At 38.5% G+C, this 14,704-nt stretch overlaps 1 protein-coding gene across 3 annotated transcripts in view; it reads right to left on the bottom strand.

The window, feature by feature from the left end:
* The window catches only part of bcas3 (BCAS3 microtubule associated cell migration factor), a 196,549-nt gene that overhangs the window by 174,106 nt on the left and 7,739 nt on the right, over nucleotides 1–14,704 (bottom strand). For all 3 annotated transcript variants that reach the window (XM_056757181.1, XM_056757183.1, XM_056757184.1), the window contains exon 7: nucleotides 12,221–12,293. In XM_056757181.1, coding sequence (XP_056613159.1) covers nucleotides 12,221–12,293 — 73 coding nt within the window. The remainder of the gene's footprint in view (nucleotides 1–12,220; nucleotides 12,294–14,704) is intronic.

Genomic DNA, 14,704 nt, shown 5'->3' with positions numbered 1-14,704 from the left:
TCACTATTGTCTTCTGACTGGTGACAAAAAGGGTCATTATAAAATGAGATGGCTTCTGGTCCTGTATTCTGATGTCAATAAAGCCACATTGCTAAATACTCCTTACAAAGACAGATATGACAGAAGGCACCTTGCACACAGCTTTCAACTGAACTTTTGAACAATTAACTTTAGTGTACCAAGTCATTCTGCATTTAACGTGATTTCATTATTAAAATGTTTACATTCTTTTTTTTAAGTGATAGTTCACCCAAAAATGAAAATGATCAAATGATCAAACCTGTATGACATCCTTCCACAGAACACAAAAGAAGATATTTTGAAGAAAGTTGGTTACTGAACAGCGCTGGCACCAATTTACTTTTAATGTATGGACACAAAACTAATGCAAGTGAACGGGGGCCAGTTAACAACATTCTTCAAAATATCTTCTTTTGCGGAATAAAGTAAATGATGATGAATGAATGAATGAATGACGTGATATGATGAGGTAATTTTCCGTTTTGGATGAACTATCACTTTATTGTGTCTATTATGCAGCAATATTCCCATAAAAGTAATAACAGCACACTCCATATTTTCATTCCATATTGTGAATATACATTTTCAAACTTACTGCTTAAAAATCTAATTTGTCAATTTCATAAATCGTCCCTTTTCATTTTTTCATCCTTAATTCAAATGCATGCAAGCACCGAAGAAAACATGTTGAGGAGTGTGTTGAGGAAACTACTTTTCCCCTCAAACATTCACATATCAGTTTTTACAAACAAGCCAAGACATCGAACCACAAATTGTAGGACATGGAAGTATTTAAACCATAAATGAATAAAGCTGTGGCGGGTCAAACCCTTCAATACTTCAGCGTTTTGATTCCGAGTGATGAAGAGCCAGAAACGGTTTTAATTTGTCATTACTTTCACAGACAGTGAGTGATCTCGGAGCGAAACCGTGACGATTTCCAATCCAGCCTCTTCTTTGAGATTGTGCCCAGACAGCTGCCATATGAGCCACTTCTCCTCTGTACTGTGGCTTGAGGTCAGGATGGACAGATTGCACATAATGTTTTTAAGGCTGCATGATAATGTCTTGGAGCAGAAGGCTTGCTGTGTGTGGTGGACGTCCCGTCTTCACACAGCAGCGCATGTAAAAGGCCTGGGGTCAAGCCTGCAGCTGCGGCTCAGTGTCTGAGATCCGTCGCTGATTGATGGTGTCTTCCCACAAGTCCTGCCATTTGGCGGCTCATGCTGCAAAGCAACAGAGGTAGGGCTGCGTGGCAAAACTGACCTGTGGTTGGTCTGCGATCGCTTTATACTGCTCAGAACCGAGCATCTTCCTGTGGGATATTGAGTGTTCAGGTTTAGACAGGGCTATAGTACAGCGTGTGCATAAATGTCCAAATCCAGTAAGATGTAGCGGCCACCGCACACTTGAATACGTGCCATCTGCGACAACACCCAACACTGGACGGTCTACTGAAGTGTTATTAAAAACAAACAGAGGCAGACAGTGTATTTGAATCCTCTACAGTAAAAGTACAGCAAAAATCTGTAAAAGCTATTAGTCTGCATTTGTATTTGCAGACGTTGACCTTTCACAGCCATGCATCCCTAATGTCACAGTGAGAGAGACATGACTATCTACAAAAGAGATTATCAGCCCAGCTAAAAACCCCTCTGGATTCAGACGCGGAGATTAATAGGGGCATTTAACTTCTCAAACTTGTCTCAGAGCCACTATTCATTGATTTCAATATAATCTGGGTCAGATCAATCCAATTTAAAGCGTTTTAGAGCCAATGTGACACAAATGATATGCTCCCGGATTGATTCATGGGACAATGATAGCCTTGAAAAAAGAATCATCAAATTGGCTACTTCAATTGTTGGGCTTTTTGCATTGTAACTAATGGCCTGCTTCTAATGGACGCTGCACACGTTCGACATAATAGAATTTCCTCTCGCTGAAAATCGAGAGTTCGATTTGAAAGCGTCAGTAAATTTCAATTATCGTTATAAAATCATATCAGAGTTTCGGCACGGCACACTTTTAGGTGATATTGAGCACAGATATCAGGACCTCTCCGGTGACTTTCTGACGTGCCGTTTCGTCTCCGTCACTAAATTTCCGACAATTTTGTTAGGAAAGGGCAAGTTAATATTTCTAGATCAAGTTTAATTGAGATAAGGTCAAATAAAGTTCTTGCATAGTTTTCAAAAGCATAAAAAGAATAGAATAAAAAAATTGTTGAAGAAACCAAGTTATTTCTTGCGAAAACACCATTTTAAAGTCACATCTACTAAAAGAAAGATATTTTTATTTAATTTTAACCACCTCCGTAATAGCAACTTCACATAATGAACCTTACCGACCTTTGCTCACAGGTTCATGTTTGAAAAATTCAACACCCTTCATTTGGAGTGACAAGCTCGCAGTGCTTCAAACACGAATATCCACAATCTCAATTACCCATTTAACAGCTGGGTAAAATCTCACAAAATTTCCAATAGGCGCACCTGCAAAATCCATCTCCCCACGGCATGGCAAGACAATAAAAAAATATTTTTCTGGACTCTTCCTCCCTCATCTGACACAGAGACCAGATTGGAAAAGTCACTCTCTCAAGTGAAAGATTAACAGTTCTACGGTTTAGGTTTTATTTAATTATCACTGTAAACATGTGTTGCTACAATTACACGCATTACATCATTATTTCACAGGCTGGCCAACTCATCACTTTTATAATCTTGTAAACTTTTTGATGTCTATATTTTAGCGTGGCTCTGAAGCCCATAAGACAACCATTTGGCGCTTTTCGAATCATGATGTTTAAATCATTTCACTAACCTGAACGGAAACTGTCAAGAGGAAGCACCAATAAAATAGGAAATCTGGAAATGAAGAGTAGTGTCAGCACATAAATCTATTTACAAGGCGACGTCATCACGTTTCGGCTGCACTGACTTTACAAGCTTTCCGAATACGAACAGACAATTACATGCTAAAACAAATAAAGCCTTCAACCAGAAAGCCAGCTGTCCTTCTGTGAAAACTACCACAAAACATAATGAGCTTAATTCACTAACTAAACCCTATAAATGTGTCATAACTTAAAACGGGAATAAATATATATTTGTAGCGGATTAGAGTTTTTAACGCTTTAAATTGCAATGATCCCACCCGGTGTGACACTCAATTAGATAAGGCAAAACCCTTTCACAGGCGCTCCGTTATCATTTGAGAAACATGGAGAACAGATGCTATAAGTGTGAGATACTTCTTTTCAAAAGGTGTTTGAGAAAAATGAAAAAACAGACAAATCACAGCTATGATCTCTGGACAATGCCGGGTCCCTCGAGCCAGCCTCGTATTGATTTATAACAGCTATTTCCAAGTACGGCAATGTAAAAACACAGATGAAAACAATTACTCTATTTTTGTAGGCAACAAGTGAGGTGGGTGGTAACTGAGACATTGTCGAGAAGAAAAAAATCTGTCACAATTTTGCGCCCTCTCTCCCTCTCTCTCTGCCCCTGTCTTTCTCAAGCCGAGCTTCAACACACAACAAACGCTGGCCACATCACAGGCTTCTTGGGGCCTGAGGGGGCCCTTTGATTCCAGCACGCCGTGGGCATTAGCGGGAAAGTAATTAGGGTAAAAAGTTCAACCGCAGCTCTATGTCTGCAGCGCTGCCAGAAATACATTTCCTCCCCTTTCACTGGGCTCTCCGCAGATTCACATGCATATTGGAAACACATTGAAACGAGGAGCCTGTTGCAGGGGCCCTGGTGCTGGTGTACTGGTGTTTACAGCGTTTAATTACTAAAGGATGAAACAGACGCTGTTTGACTGTGCAGGTCAGAGTAACAGACAGGTCTGAGAGCGGCTTCTCTCAAATTTCCTGATGGATCATAGATGTCTGTGGGTAAACAGGATTTTGTTTTGACAAGATGCTAACCAAAGCCTTTACTCTATATTTACCAAAAAGGTCAAATGCATTAAATGATTGACATTAGGAGAATAAATGCTTATCTTCCTTTATTTAGTTTGGTAGTCTGGGCTATTTCCAATAGGCATCATATGTAGGGATATGACACCATTGACTACTATAGTAGGAGAATGTATACAATGGTTGTCAAAAATTCCCCATAACTGTTTGCCTTCCTACATTCTTCATAATATCTTCTTTTGTGTTCAACAGAACAACAAATTTCTAAAGCAATTTTTCAAACTATGGTAGTTTATGTTGGCCAAGAACTGTTTGGTTACAAGCATTCTTACAAAAATATTTCTGTGTTCATCAGTACAAAGACATTTATAGAGATTTGGAACAATAAACGATGAGTTTTTTTCATTTTCGGGTGAACTCTTTCTTTAAAGCTTGAAGGGGTTATTTAACCCCGTTTCATGCATTCTGACTTTCTTTACAATGTTAAACATGCTGGCTTCTCATGGTCAACTTGTCAAAAAAAGAATTGGACGTATGACGTAGTATTTCTGTGCTCGATATTCTCCACCAAGGTTCGTGTAGGTTTCGGAAAGTGTTTTCGAACTTGAAAAACAGTTACGTAACTATTTTTTTTAGTCCATTATTGTTCAATTCTCCCGGAAAAGCACATAGACTGCAAGGCGAAAGAAATAGCCTGCCCCCGCATGAATTGACGAGCAATAGGAAGACCCGCTTACCATAAAGATTGGCTGCGCTGTGTCAAGATTGGCTGTGCTGTGGGCCTGCAGCTCGTTACTTTTGCGATAGTGAGAGAAGTTGAGGTATGTTTGTTGTTCACAGTATTTCAGTGATGGATGTTATATAAACGGTGGATACAACGTTGGATTTGCAGATCGTTTGAAAGTGGTAAATGGAGCGGTCCCAGCGCAAAAAGATGCCGGACATGAACCACAAGCGAATCTAAGTCATACGTCTGTGTTTTGTTGGGAATCGGCGCGTACATGCGTTATGTTAACAACACAAACTTATCGTGAATCAACAGTAATGCCGGGATAATGTGATGATGTATTGTGTGCTAGTTCCAACCCCTCGCACACACCCAGGAGGTTGTCTGTTTTCGGAAATGATCATACAGCTGTATCTATCTTTTATATATGTGATCAAACTATATACTCTTCCAAGATACGAAGTACACAGTACTGCTCTATAGGTACTCAAGATAAATATGAGATTGTCATAAACTGCGCAGTGCTCAACATTTTTCAAGTTACTTGTCCTTGTATGGGCAAGTGAGAGAGAATTTTACTTGCTCGACTGGACAAGTAACTTGAAAAACATAACAATAGCCCAACATAGATGTAGAATAATAAGAACAGGTGCATTAGACAGACCTGCATGGTTGTGCTAGTTTGTGTGTGACAATAATCTATAGTGCACCGCACCGCGTCCATGTACGTTAACTAGATGCGGAGCAGAATCGTGTTATTTAAATGTCATCTGGCTGTTCTGCGTGTCTGAGTGGATTATGTGCACAGTTTAATATACAACGCGAGTAGTCGAGGATTTAGCTGTGTCTGCACTGTATAAGGATATGAACACAAGAACTTCATGTCCAAAATCGCTCTGAGTGTTTTACTGTTTGAGTGAAGCTATCTGTAAAATCACTACAACTCATGCATCCTCCTGAAGACTAGTCAAAATGAAAGTCCTGCCAAACTGAACACTGCCAGTGTAGTGTAGTGTACTATAGTATTTGCAATTGAAAATTGTAGTGCCCTTGTAGTAAATTGCTAAACACTGTATACTACAGTTACACTATAGTATCTAAGAATTTTACTGCAGTTTAATATAGTAAATACTATAGCTGTATGTTTGTCCAGATAAATTACTGTAATATACTATTGTTTAGTAAAAAATGAAAAAGAGAGAATTTTTAGGTAAACTAAAACTGATATGGCCCTAATTTATCCATCTGTATGTGACAATGTAATTTTTCAGTTAACTGCCTATTTATGATTTTTTTAATGATGACAACAGACGAAATTTACATTACATTTAGCAGATCCTTATATCCAAAGCGAGATGATTTATACTTATGCTCCTACTGTTAGGCCTGTGGTACCAAACTTTAAAGCTCTAGCTCCAATGTTATAATATAAAAGTTACAAAAAAGTTAATTTACAGCCTTAACATAATAATTACTACTGGCGTTGATCTACAGCGGTCACAGAGATCAGGCGGCCTAAGCGCACACTATTTAAGATGCTTAGAAACAAACTTGTCCAATCTAAATCCGAAACAATTATATTGAGAAATCAAATGAAATGTAATGTAATTTTTTTATCTTTGGATGAGTAATATTTGTACTCAGACAAGTGAATGCCAAATTTACTTGTCCGAAGGACAACCACATGACAATCCTTAAAGTCAAGCCCTGCTGTGCGTTTAAACAGACCTTTAAAAGTCAAATGAATGGAAACATGACACTTTTTCTAGCAAATAATAACCTTAAAAATGTAGTAAATAAAGTAGTCTTGAGATGTGACCAAATATTTTTAAAGCATGCATAAGAATAATAACAAAATTAGCAATGATGTAATGTGAGATCAATTTTACAATCACACTGCAGGACGTAACATACCAATAAAAATGTAAAAAAAGCCAAAAGAAAGCAAGCACAAAAACTTTGTTTTCTTTAAGAATCCAGCTTGCACATTACTCTTAAATTTGCACCATCATGTAAAGGATAATGTTACATGACCGTGTGGCTCCTCTGCAATTAATCGGAAAGATAAGGAGCTTTACGCTCATGGAAAAGCCATCAGAGACAAGTGCCCTTGAAAAACGGGGGAAAACTTCAAAGCCACGAGATTCCCATCCTCTGAGGACGTGAGTTATGTGGCCATCCAGTGATCATGAAAGAGCACACAGGGATGATCCGAGAGCCAATCATGCACCTGGCCTGAACTTTCCAAATAACTTGAAGGGTGGAGGATCCATCATGGGAAGGAAATGCATTCATCTGCAACCTGACTGTTAGACTGAAGATCGTGTCTGTCAAATCTATCAGCGGATCATAAGGCCTATACCTCAAATTACACTGAAACAAAGCGAAATATAATGTATCTATGGTAAAATAAGACAAATGTGTAATGAGAAAGTGAACGAAGCAGAGCGTGCGTGTGGGGACCACTAACCTTTGAACATTGCGTTCGTCCCTCAACTTCCAAAATAAAGAATTAGGCATCTCAGAAGACAATAAAGATGTTTTATTTCATCTTATCTTTTTTGAGGTCTACATAAGTAGCCTTATGTTAACACAGGTACAGAAAGACAAACACAGACATTTTAACCACTTGAACCTCCCATATTCCATGACTAGTTCAACCAAAAATGAAACCTTATACTCATCCCATATTATTTTGCTTAAAGATGAAGTAAGCAGATTGTGACTTAAATCTGGCTTATTTCGTGTTTTATTTTTATTTATTATAAAGGAATATTATGTTCTTAACAAATTCTGTTCATTCATTTTGATTGTTTTTTGATGCATCAATGCTGATCTGCACTTTGCGCTGTAACATTATTACGTGTGTGCGATTCGACTACCAGTCGACTATAGCCAAGACGTGACAATTCTGATTCAACTATGTAAATCCTTAGTCGAGGACATCCCTAATTTTATTGTCTAATAATTGTATTGAATACAATTTGTTGAATGGATACTGCAGTTTTAACGCATTCAAACAAACCGTTTGATACATTGACATATAGCGGGTAAGCTTGGTATCAGAGACTAAATTCAAAATATTAGAGAGACAAGTTTAGCCAAGTAACGGTTGTTCTCTGTTTCTTTGGATTGTTATTAGAAATAATCTACAGACACTCCATTGTTTGTGAATGTGTAACAGAAATAAATTGGGGTCACAAAAGAGCGCATGCGCAGTAATGTTTGTTTATTTTGGATAAGATGAAACTGTCTATACTATATTGCATTTCTGTCAATAGATCCTCTAACAGATTACACATTTGACCTTCAAACAGAACAGCTTTGACTTGTCTCTGACGTTATCTTTCTTTATCTCTATTAACAATCCACCAAAGAAACTCAACTTTGACTAAACGTACCATTTTGGGTAAGCCATAGCTAAAAATTGGGAGTTGTAACACATTCACAAATTATAACAATATCCAATATAAGAATCATCTCTGTATGACTGCTCTAACCAAGTCAAAAGACCTCACAGTTCCGGGTGTGATGGCAGAAGAGTAACAAGCTCAAAGGCTCTAAAAGCATCACTTCCCAATCCCCTTTAATCCAGCATCCAATACAAATGCACTGAGATTTATCATTTAATACACTTAAGCGGGATCCCTCGCATCTCGATAAAATGCAATGAAAAGAACAGCTTAATAGCACAGTTGGCTTTAGCTAAATCGCTTTAAAAATAGTCACTGGAGAGAACTGGTTTTCCGCTCCTCCCAGCTATTGTGTAATTAATAAGCAGATAGTGTGTGCCAGCAGGACTTTACAGTAAATGGATACAGATTTAGCAAAGAACAAGCCGGGTCATGGTTAAAAACAATTACAACCTAAAATCGTAAATGTGTTATACAATAAACACAATGAGATTATTTGGATAAAACATTTGCCAAATAATAAATGTGAAATAGAGATAAACAATAAGCACTGTGCTTCTGTCTAAATGACTATTAGTGTCTCTCAATGTTTTTAATAATTCAGCAGAATTGTCAATTACATTAAAGGAGTAATGTGGTGATTTGAGCATCATCTAGTGGTGAGGTTGGGAATTGCAACCAAAGGCTCACTCCACCCTCCTCTCGTAGTTCAATGGCGATTAAGACGTCATCACTTGTGTAGTAGTAACTAAGTAAGGTAGTAAATGGGCTCTAGAGCAGTTTGTCTGTTTAGGGCTACTGTAGAAACAACATGACGAATTCCATGCAAGGGGACAAGCTAGAAATAGCTCATTCGAAGGTAATAAAAACACAACGCTTAATTATGTAAGGTCTTTATACACCTCTTAAAACATAGTTTTACTATATTTCATTGCTTTCTGTCAATAGATCCTCCAAAAAATCCTCCAAGACTGTGATGTAGTCTCAAAAGTAAAAATGGCTTAAGGCTAGGAGGACTGGACTGAACCTTGTGCGTCTGCCCCTGACAGCAGTCCAGCTGTAATCTCAACAACACGCACAGGGGATTGCATTAGAGGACTGCAAAAAAACACACACACACATCCTCAGCCTCTCCATGGAGATCTGGAAATCTGAGGGGAAGGAAGAGAGGGCACTATTTTCTGCCTGGTCAACAACTTAATTTCTCCACAACCCAGAGAACAAAAGCAGGGCTCTTGAGAGCTGAACTTTTACCCTCTGCAAAAATATTCCCTTTTTTCTCTCACAAATGGTTAAACACAACACTTAAATACATCTTGTAAGACCCAATTTCTTAGCTTGTAATGCTGTCTGAGGTTGTGCCGAACACTCTGTTTTAAGTCAACAGATTTTCTGTTCACTCCATCGTACTTAAAAGGAGAGTTCAATGTCATTCAAAGCCTGTATATTCTGCAGAACACAAAAGAAGGTATTTTAAGAAATGTTTTTGCAGTTCTGTGTCCACATGGTGGAAGTCAATGGGGCCAATGTTGTATGGTTACCATCATTCTTCAAAATATCACTTTTGTGTTCTGCAGAAGAATAAAAGTCAAACATGTGTAAATAATTGATGGCAGATTATTATTTTTGGGTGAACTATGCCTTTATATGAGCTTGTTTTTATCTATTCATATTGTTTATATTTTCAACCCATGGTTTTAATTTAGCAAGGACTTTAAAAATCCCTAATTCAAAATTAAATTTTAGTTCATTTAAAATCAGTCAACTTCTGTTAACTTTAAATGTGCTTTGTTAATAAACAAGACCTGACGCTTCAAAACGCATTCTGTATGAGAGAGAACAGAAACAAAAATACATTTAATACCTGCAGCCCTAATTATAAGTAAAAGAAAATAATAAGGAAGGTACTGTGGAAAATCAAATCCTTTCTAAAGTGGGGGCTGAAGGTGGATGGAATAGCATGTGCATTCCTTGCTAATTTGGAAAGCCTACCGACTCTGTAACACCGCACGAAGGGTAGCGTATGTGCTCTGGAAAATCACAAGATCCATACATTGTTTGGAGTTAAGACATAATCCTCCCTATTGACAAAATTACGTCGAGTGTGTCTGGCTGGAATTCCGCAACGAAGGATTTAGCACACATGCTTTTTCCTCTTTCTGGTTTTCCTTTAATTTGCAAATCTTGTAATCTAAGCCTAAAGCTGAGTGAACTGACTTCTAAACCAGCAGCGCTGTATCGGCCAAGACTGCAATCTGTTTTCCATTTGAGTGTCAGGACAGCATCCACACTGGTGGTTGACAAAAGCTGTTATTTCGAAATGATTACATACTAAAAATCGTGTGAGGACTTTGGTAAGTTTACGAACTATTTCAGTAAGGGGAAAGAACCCAGCGCACGGCAGCTATGCAAAAAAAAGAAGAGGGAAAATACAGAGCAAGTCTATTTACCAAACACTTCTACTGGAACGTAGCAGCGGCAACACCGTTCACCCGGAGGCGAACGCTTATGGTTTTCAACACTAGGCATGTTTTCAGCATTAGTCCAACACAAAGCCAAACCATCAGAGTCTGTCTCTGCGTCGGGGAGGACACGCTGAGTTTGGCTGCATTTGGAAAACCAGAGCAAAGCTCCGGTCCTGGAAAGCTTGGAACGGTGGTCGTCATCAAAGTGTGCAGAAGACAGACTTCCTTATTTTATTTCCTCGGGAGGAAATATTGAGTTAAGATTTGCTGCGTTAGTTTTAGAGGTGGCAGACGTAGCTGAAGGGAGAAGAGGAGCCAGTAACTGATGCGCTCTGCTCTCTTTTTCTCCTTAAGGGGACATACTTCTCATAGGAAGAAGTGCTTCTGTCAAGGGGTCGATCTACGGAGCCGGTCAAGTCGGTCGTTCAGGCTTTGGCTGTCTGTCTGCAGTCCACTCCTTGGCCCCTCAGTCGAGGCCTTTGAAGCAGGTTGTTATGTATAACAAATTACAGGTTTTCAAATGTACTTAGGATTTGTACCTCATAACGCTGAAATGTCACACACACGTACACACTGCGGTTCGGGCTTTAGACCGCATTTAAAATGGGAAAACGGCATAAACCAGATGACACGTAGACTTCACCTTTTAGATATTTCCACTCATGCTGTGCGTGCAAAGAGATGGATGGAAGCCTGTTATATCTTTATAAAAACCAAAACATCTTGACCTGTATACAACCTCAACTGGTCTGTCAAATATATAATATAAAAGGTTTTAAGTTTAATACACAGATTTGTTTTAGCTATTGAACGTATTCTCCAAACCAAGTGCAGTCAAGCAGGATAAAAATTATTAAATAGATTCAGGCTGTGAACGATTAAACATTTTAATCAGTTCACCCAAAAATGTACAATCAGAACAAAGAAATTACAGATTTAGATCAACGGGAGGGTTCACAAAATATAGATTTTTGGGTGGACTGTCCCTTAAAATAAATCATATGACAATTCATCAAAAAATAAAACATATTTGCCACAGATCTACTGAATAAGAGGTAAAAAAATGATGTAAGTAATGTGAATGTATTGTGTAATATTTGGGTATTGTTTGCTTTATTTATTGAACATTACACTATAGACCACTTCGAAAGACCAAAAAAAGTCTAGTTCATTGCTGCTCCAGTGTTTTTAACACAACACAACACAAATGTTTGAACAGAATAAAACGAACAGAACATTTACAAACCACATCAAAATGTTAAACAAGATCTTTAATATTTCATTATATATGTAATATAAATAGAAAAATACAATTAAATAAAGAAAAACTGAAATCAGCAGTGCTGCTGGACCGGTGTTTACATCTTAAAAAGTGGTCTATATAGCAATCAAAATCTGAATTAAATTGTACAAAGTTAAAAAGCCTCACTACAGAATATTTATTGCATATAGTTTATGGATGAATAGTATTTTTAGTAGTACTGCATTAGACTGACAGCACTTAAATAAAAAAAATTATCAGCAATTTGCAAATGACATGCAAGGGAAAAGACATTGTGTTAAAATGTACGTGTAGCTGGAATACAACCAGAACACAAATGAAATCCAGGCACCATGTGATGAACGCTAGTCCATGCTGGATGTGATGTCGTGGTTATACACTCACCCTGAAGAACCCGAGCTCTTGCACACACCGAGGAGGGGTCGTTTCTCTGCAAAGCTGTCAGTCTTGAGGGAACCTGCAGACGTAGGAACAGAAAAGGGAACGTTAACCGCTGACCCACATAAAGATGGACATTCATTAGCCACCCGCACGTGAGGCCTGTTGTCTCTCTGCCAGAGCCACCAACTGACCCCGAGCCTAAAACGCAGCTACCGCAACAGGAAGCGTGTTGGTTGCATTACAACAGATGCTCCGTAATCAAATTACGCCTCGAAAATGAGCATAAAACAAAATACGAAAAAGCAGGCTCCCTTTTCCTGTCAGTTTCTACATGCGAATGTGCATGCCCACCCCGACCGCAGAATAATGCCCCGATCCGCACAGAAACTTACAGGGATCAAATGAAATTAAAATACCAGCATGCGAGACATTAACTGGAGACAGAAAACAGAAACGGCACTCGGCAAAACGTGTCAAACACAAACCGTCTCTCCTGGAGAAAGCCTTCAAAGCTTTAGGAGGAGTCTTTTGTCTGACTGGCTTTAATTTTGGGGGTTCTGTGGAATTACAGAATGGCAAAAGGCCGGTAGGCATATACTTGGTGGAAAAGACATGTCGCATTAAGTTTACAGATCCCATATTTATCTAATTCTCTTGATTTTAAAGAGAAGGCGGAAACTTCCATTCGCGTCCAGCTAGAAGACGTTAGCTTTTGTGAAGCTGTAATTGGGGTGCCACGAAGCTAATCGTCTCCAGGACCGCACGGTCCCTGTGGCATGGCGTGAGCGCAAATGTGTCATTCTCTAACCCTTAACACTTAACAGAGCCTCTTCTTCATCTTCACTTCTCTGTCATACGAACTGGTCACGACATCCAATCATAATGCAAATACGACGGCGCCCTAAAACACAACAGCTGCCTTCTATTTACAAGTACAGTTGAGAGGAAGAAATTCACTTTAGCTACTCTCTGCCCGTAGCGCCTCGGCTTCGAAAACAAAAAAACGACTGGACGTCGAGACGAGTGGTTTTCATTTGTGTTTCGCTTTAAAAAAATAAACCTGCTTTCAATTTATGCCGCAAAATATTGAGGGAATTGTTTTCTGTAAGACAAAACAAATTTCCTCCATTTCAGTAAATAATATATTTACTGAGGAGGGCCATTTAGGTGCCCGCTTTCAACAAAGAGATAAATGTACGCCAAGAGGAAGAGAATGTTGTACATTTAACAGCCTGTATCTATCACCTGGACATTAATCACTACAATAACATTGCCAGCGGTCAAATACAGAACGGATGCATAAAATCGGAGAAAGCGGAACTTCCTCCTTTATTCTGGGAAAGACATCGCCTTATTAAAACTGACACCTATTTCAGGACTTTTCAAATCCGGCCACCCAGCGAAAACAATTACTCTTTTAAACCCAACTACAGTATGACACTGTGTGCTGCAAACAGATTGCAATCAGTTTCCCCACTAGTGCAATTCATTTGATTTAGCAGAGAATCGCTCTCCTCATGCGTCGGCCGTCTGCTGCTTCTTATTATGACAATTCTCTTTTATCCCAATCCAGCCGCATTCAATGCCTTTATTGTGCATTGTTGAAATCTGCCGAAAGGACAGAATACAAATTCTGAGCATAAATGTCACACCGCAATACCATTCATTGCATTTCTTACTCAGTGTGTGTGTCTTTTACATATTCAATATTACCTAAAAGCCAAAAGAACGTCAGTCATGAACTAAAGTCAGAATAATACAGAAGGCATCAACTGTGTTTATTCAAACTGTATATAATGTTTTTTGTAATTGTGTTTTTTGTAAATCATTACAAACTACATCTACTTTTATTTATATATATATTTACATGTATACTTTTCCTACCATATATCATATTAAGTATGCCCAAAAATAAAAAGGCACTAAAATATTATTTCCACTTTTCAATATTCATTTTATAATTTCAGCTACGATATTAAATACAGATAAATCTCCAAAAAACAAGGAATAGAAATAAAAACGGGAACACCTAATCAAGCTTTGTATATTTTAGTTTAGCAAGACATAGCGTGAGTTCTACTTTTTTGTCTTTTACCAATCGGAGGCATGTGACGGCGAATGAGTGAGCCGTGATGAAAGAAAAGGAAAAAATCTCAGATAGTCTCTGCCAGAGCGCTGCTAAAAGTCTGGCCAGCCGGCGGAAAGCATGCCAACATAATCGTGAAGGGCTGATTTTAATATTAGGATGGGAAAACAGGGGGGCTCTGGCCAGCTCTCCGCACTATTAAGAAACAGGAGGTAGTCTTTAATTTAAACATGATATATGGAAAAGCCAGTGAGGAAGAAGGACGTGGAACTTTATAAATTGTGCCACATCTTGGTTTAACTTGATTCAAAAAAAGCGTGTAACTGCTGAAAACTGATTTTACTTTCGAAACAAATGGCAGTGGCAAACATGACATAAAAATGATGTGCCGTTTATTAATC

This window comes from Triplophysa dalaica, chromosome 9 (genome assembly GCF_015846415.1).
Source record: "Triplophysa dalaica isolate WHDGS20190420 chromosome 9, ASM1584641v1, whole genome shotgun sequence".
Classification (NCBI taxonomy): domain Eukaryota; kingdom Metazoa; phylum Chordata; class Actinopteri; order Cypriniformes; family Nemacheilidae; genus Triplophysa; species Triplophysa dalaica.
The sequence above is the reverse complement of the archived record's forward strand: the minus strand, read 5'-3'. Positions and strand labels throughout refer to the sequence as shown.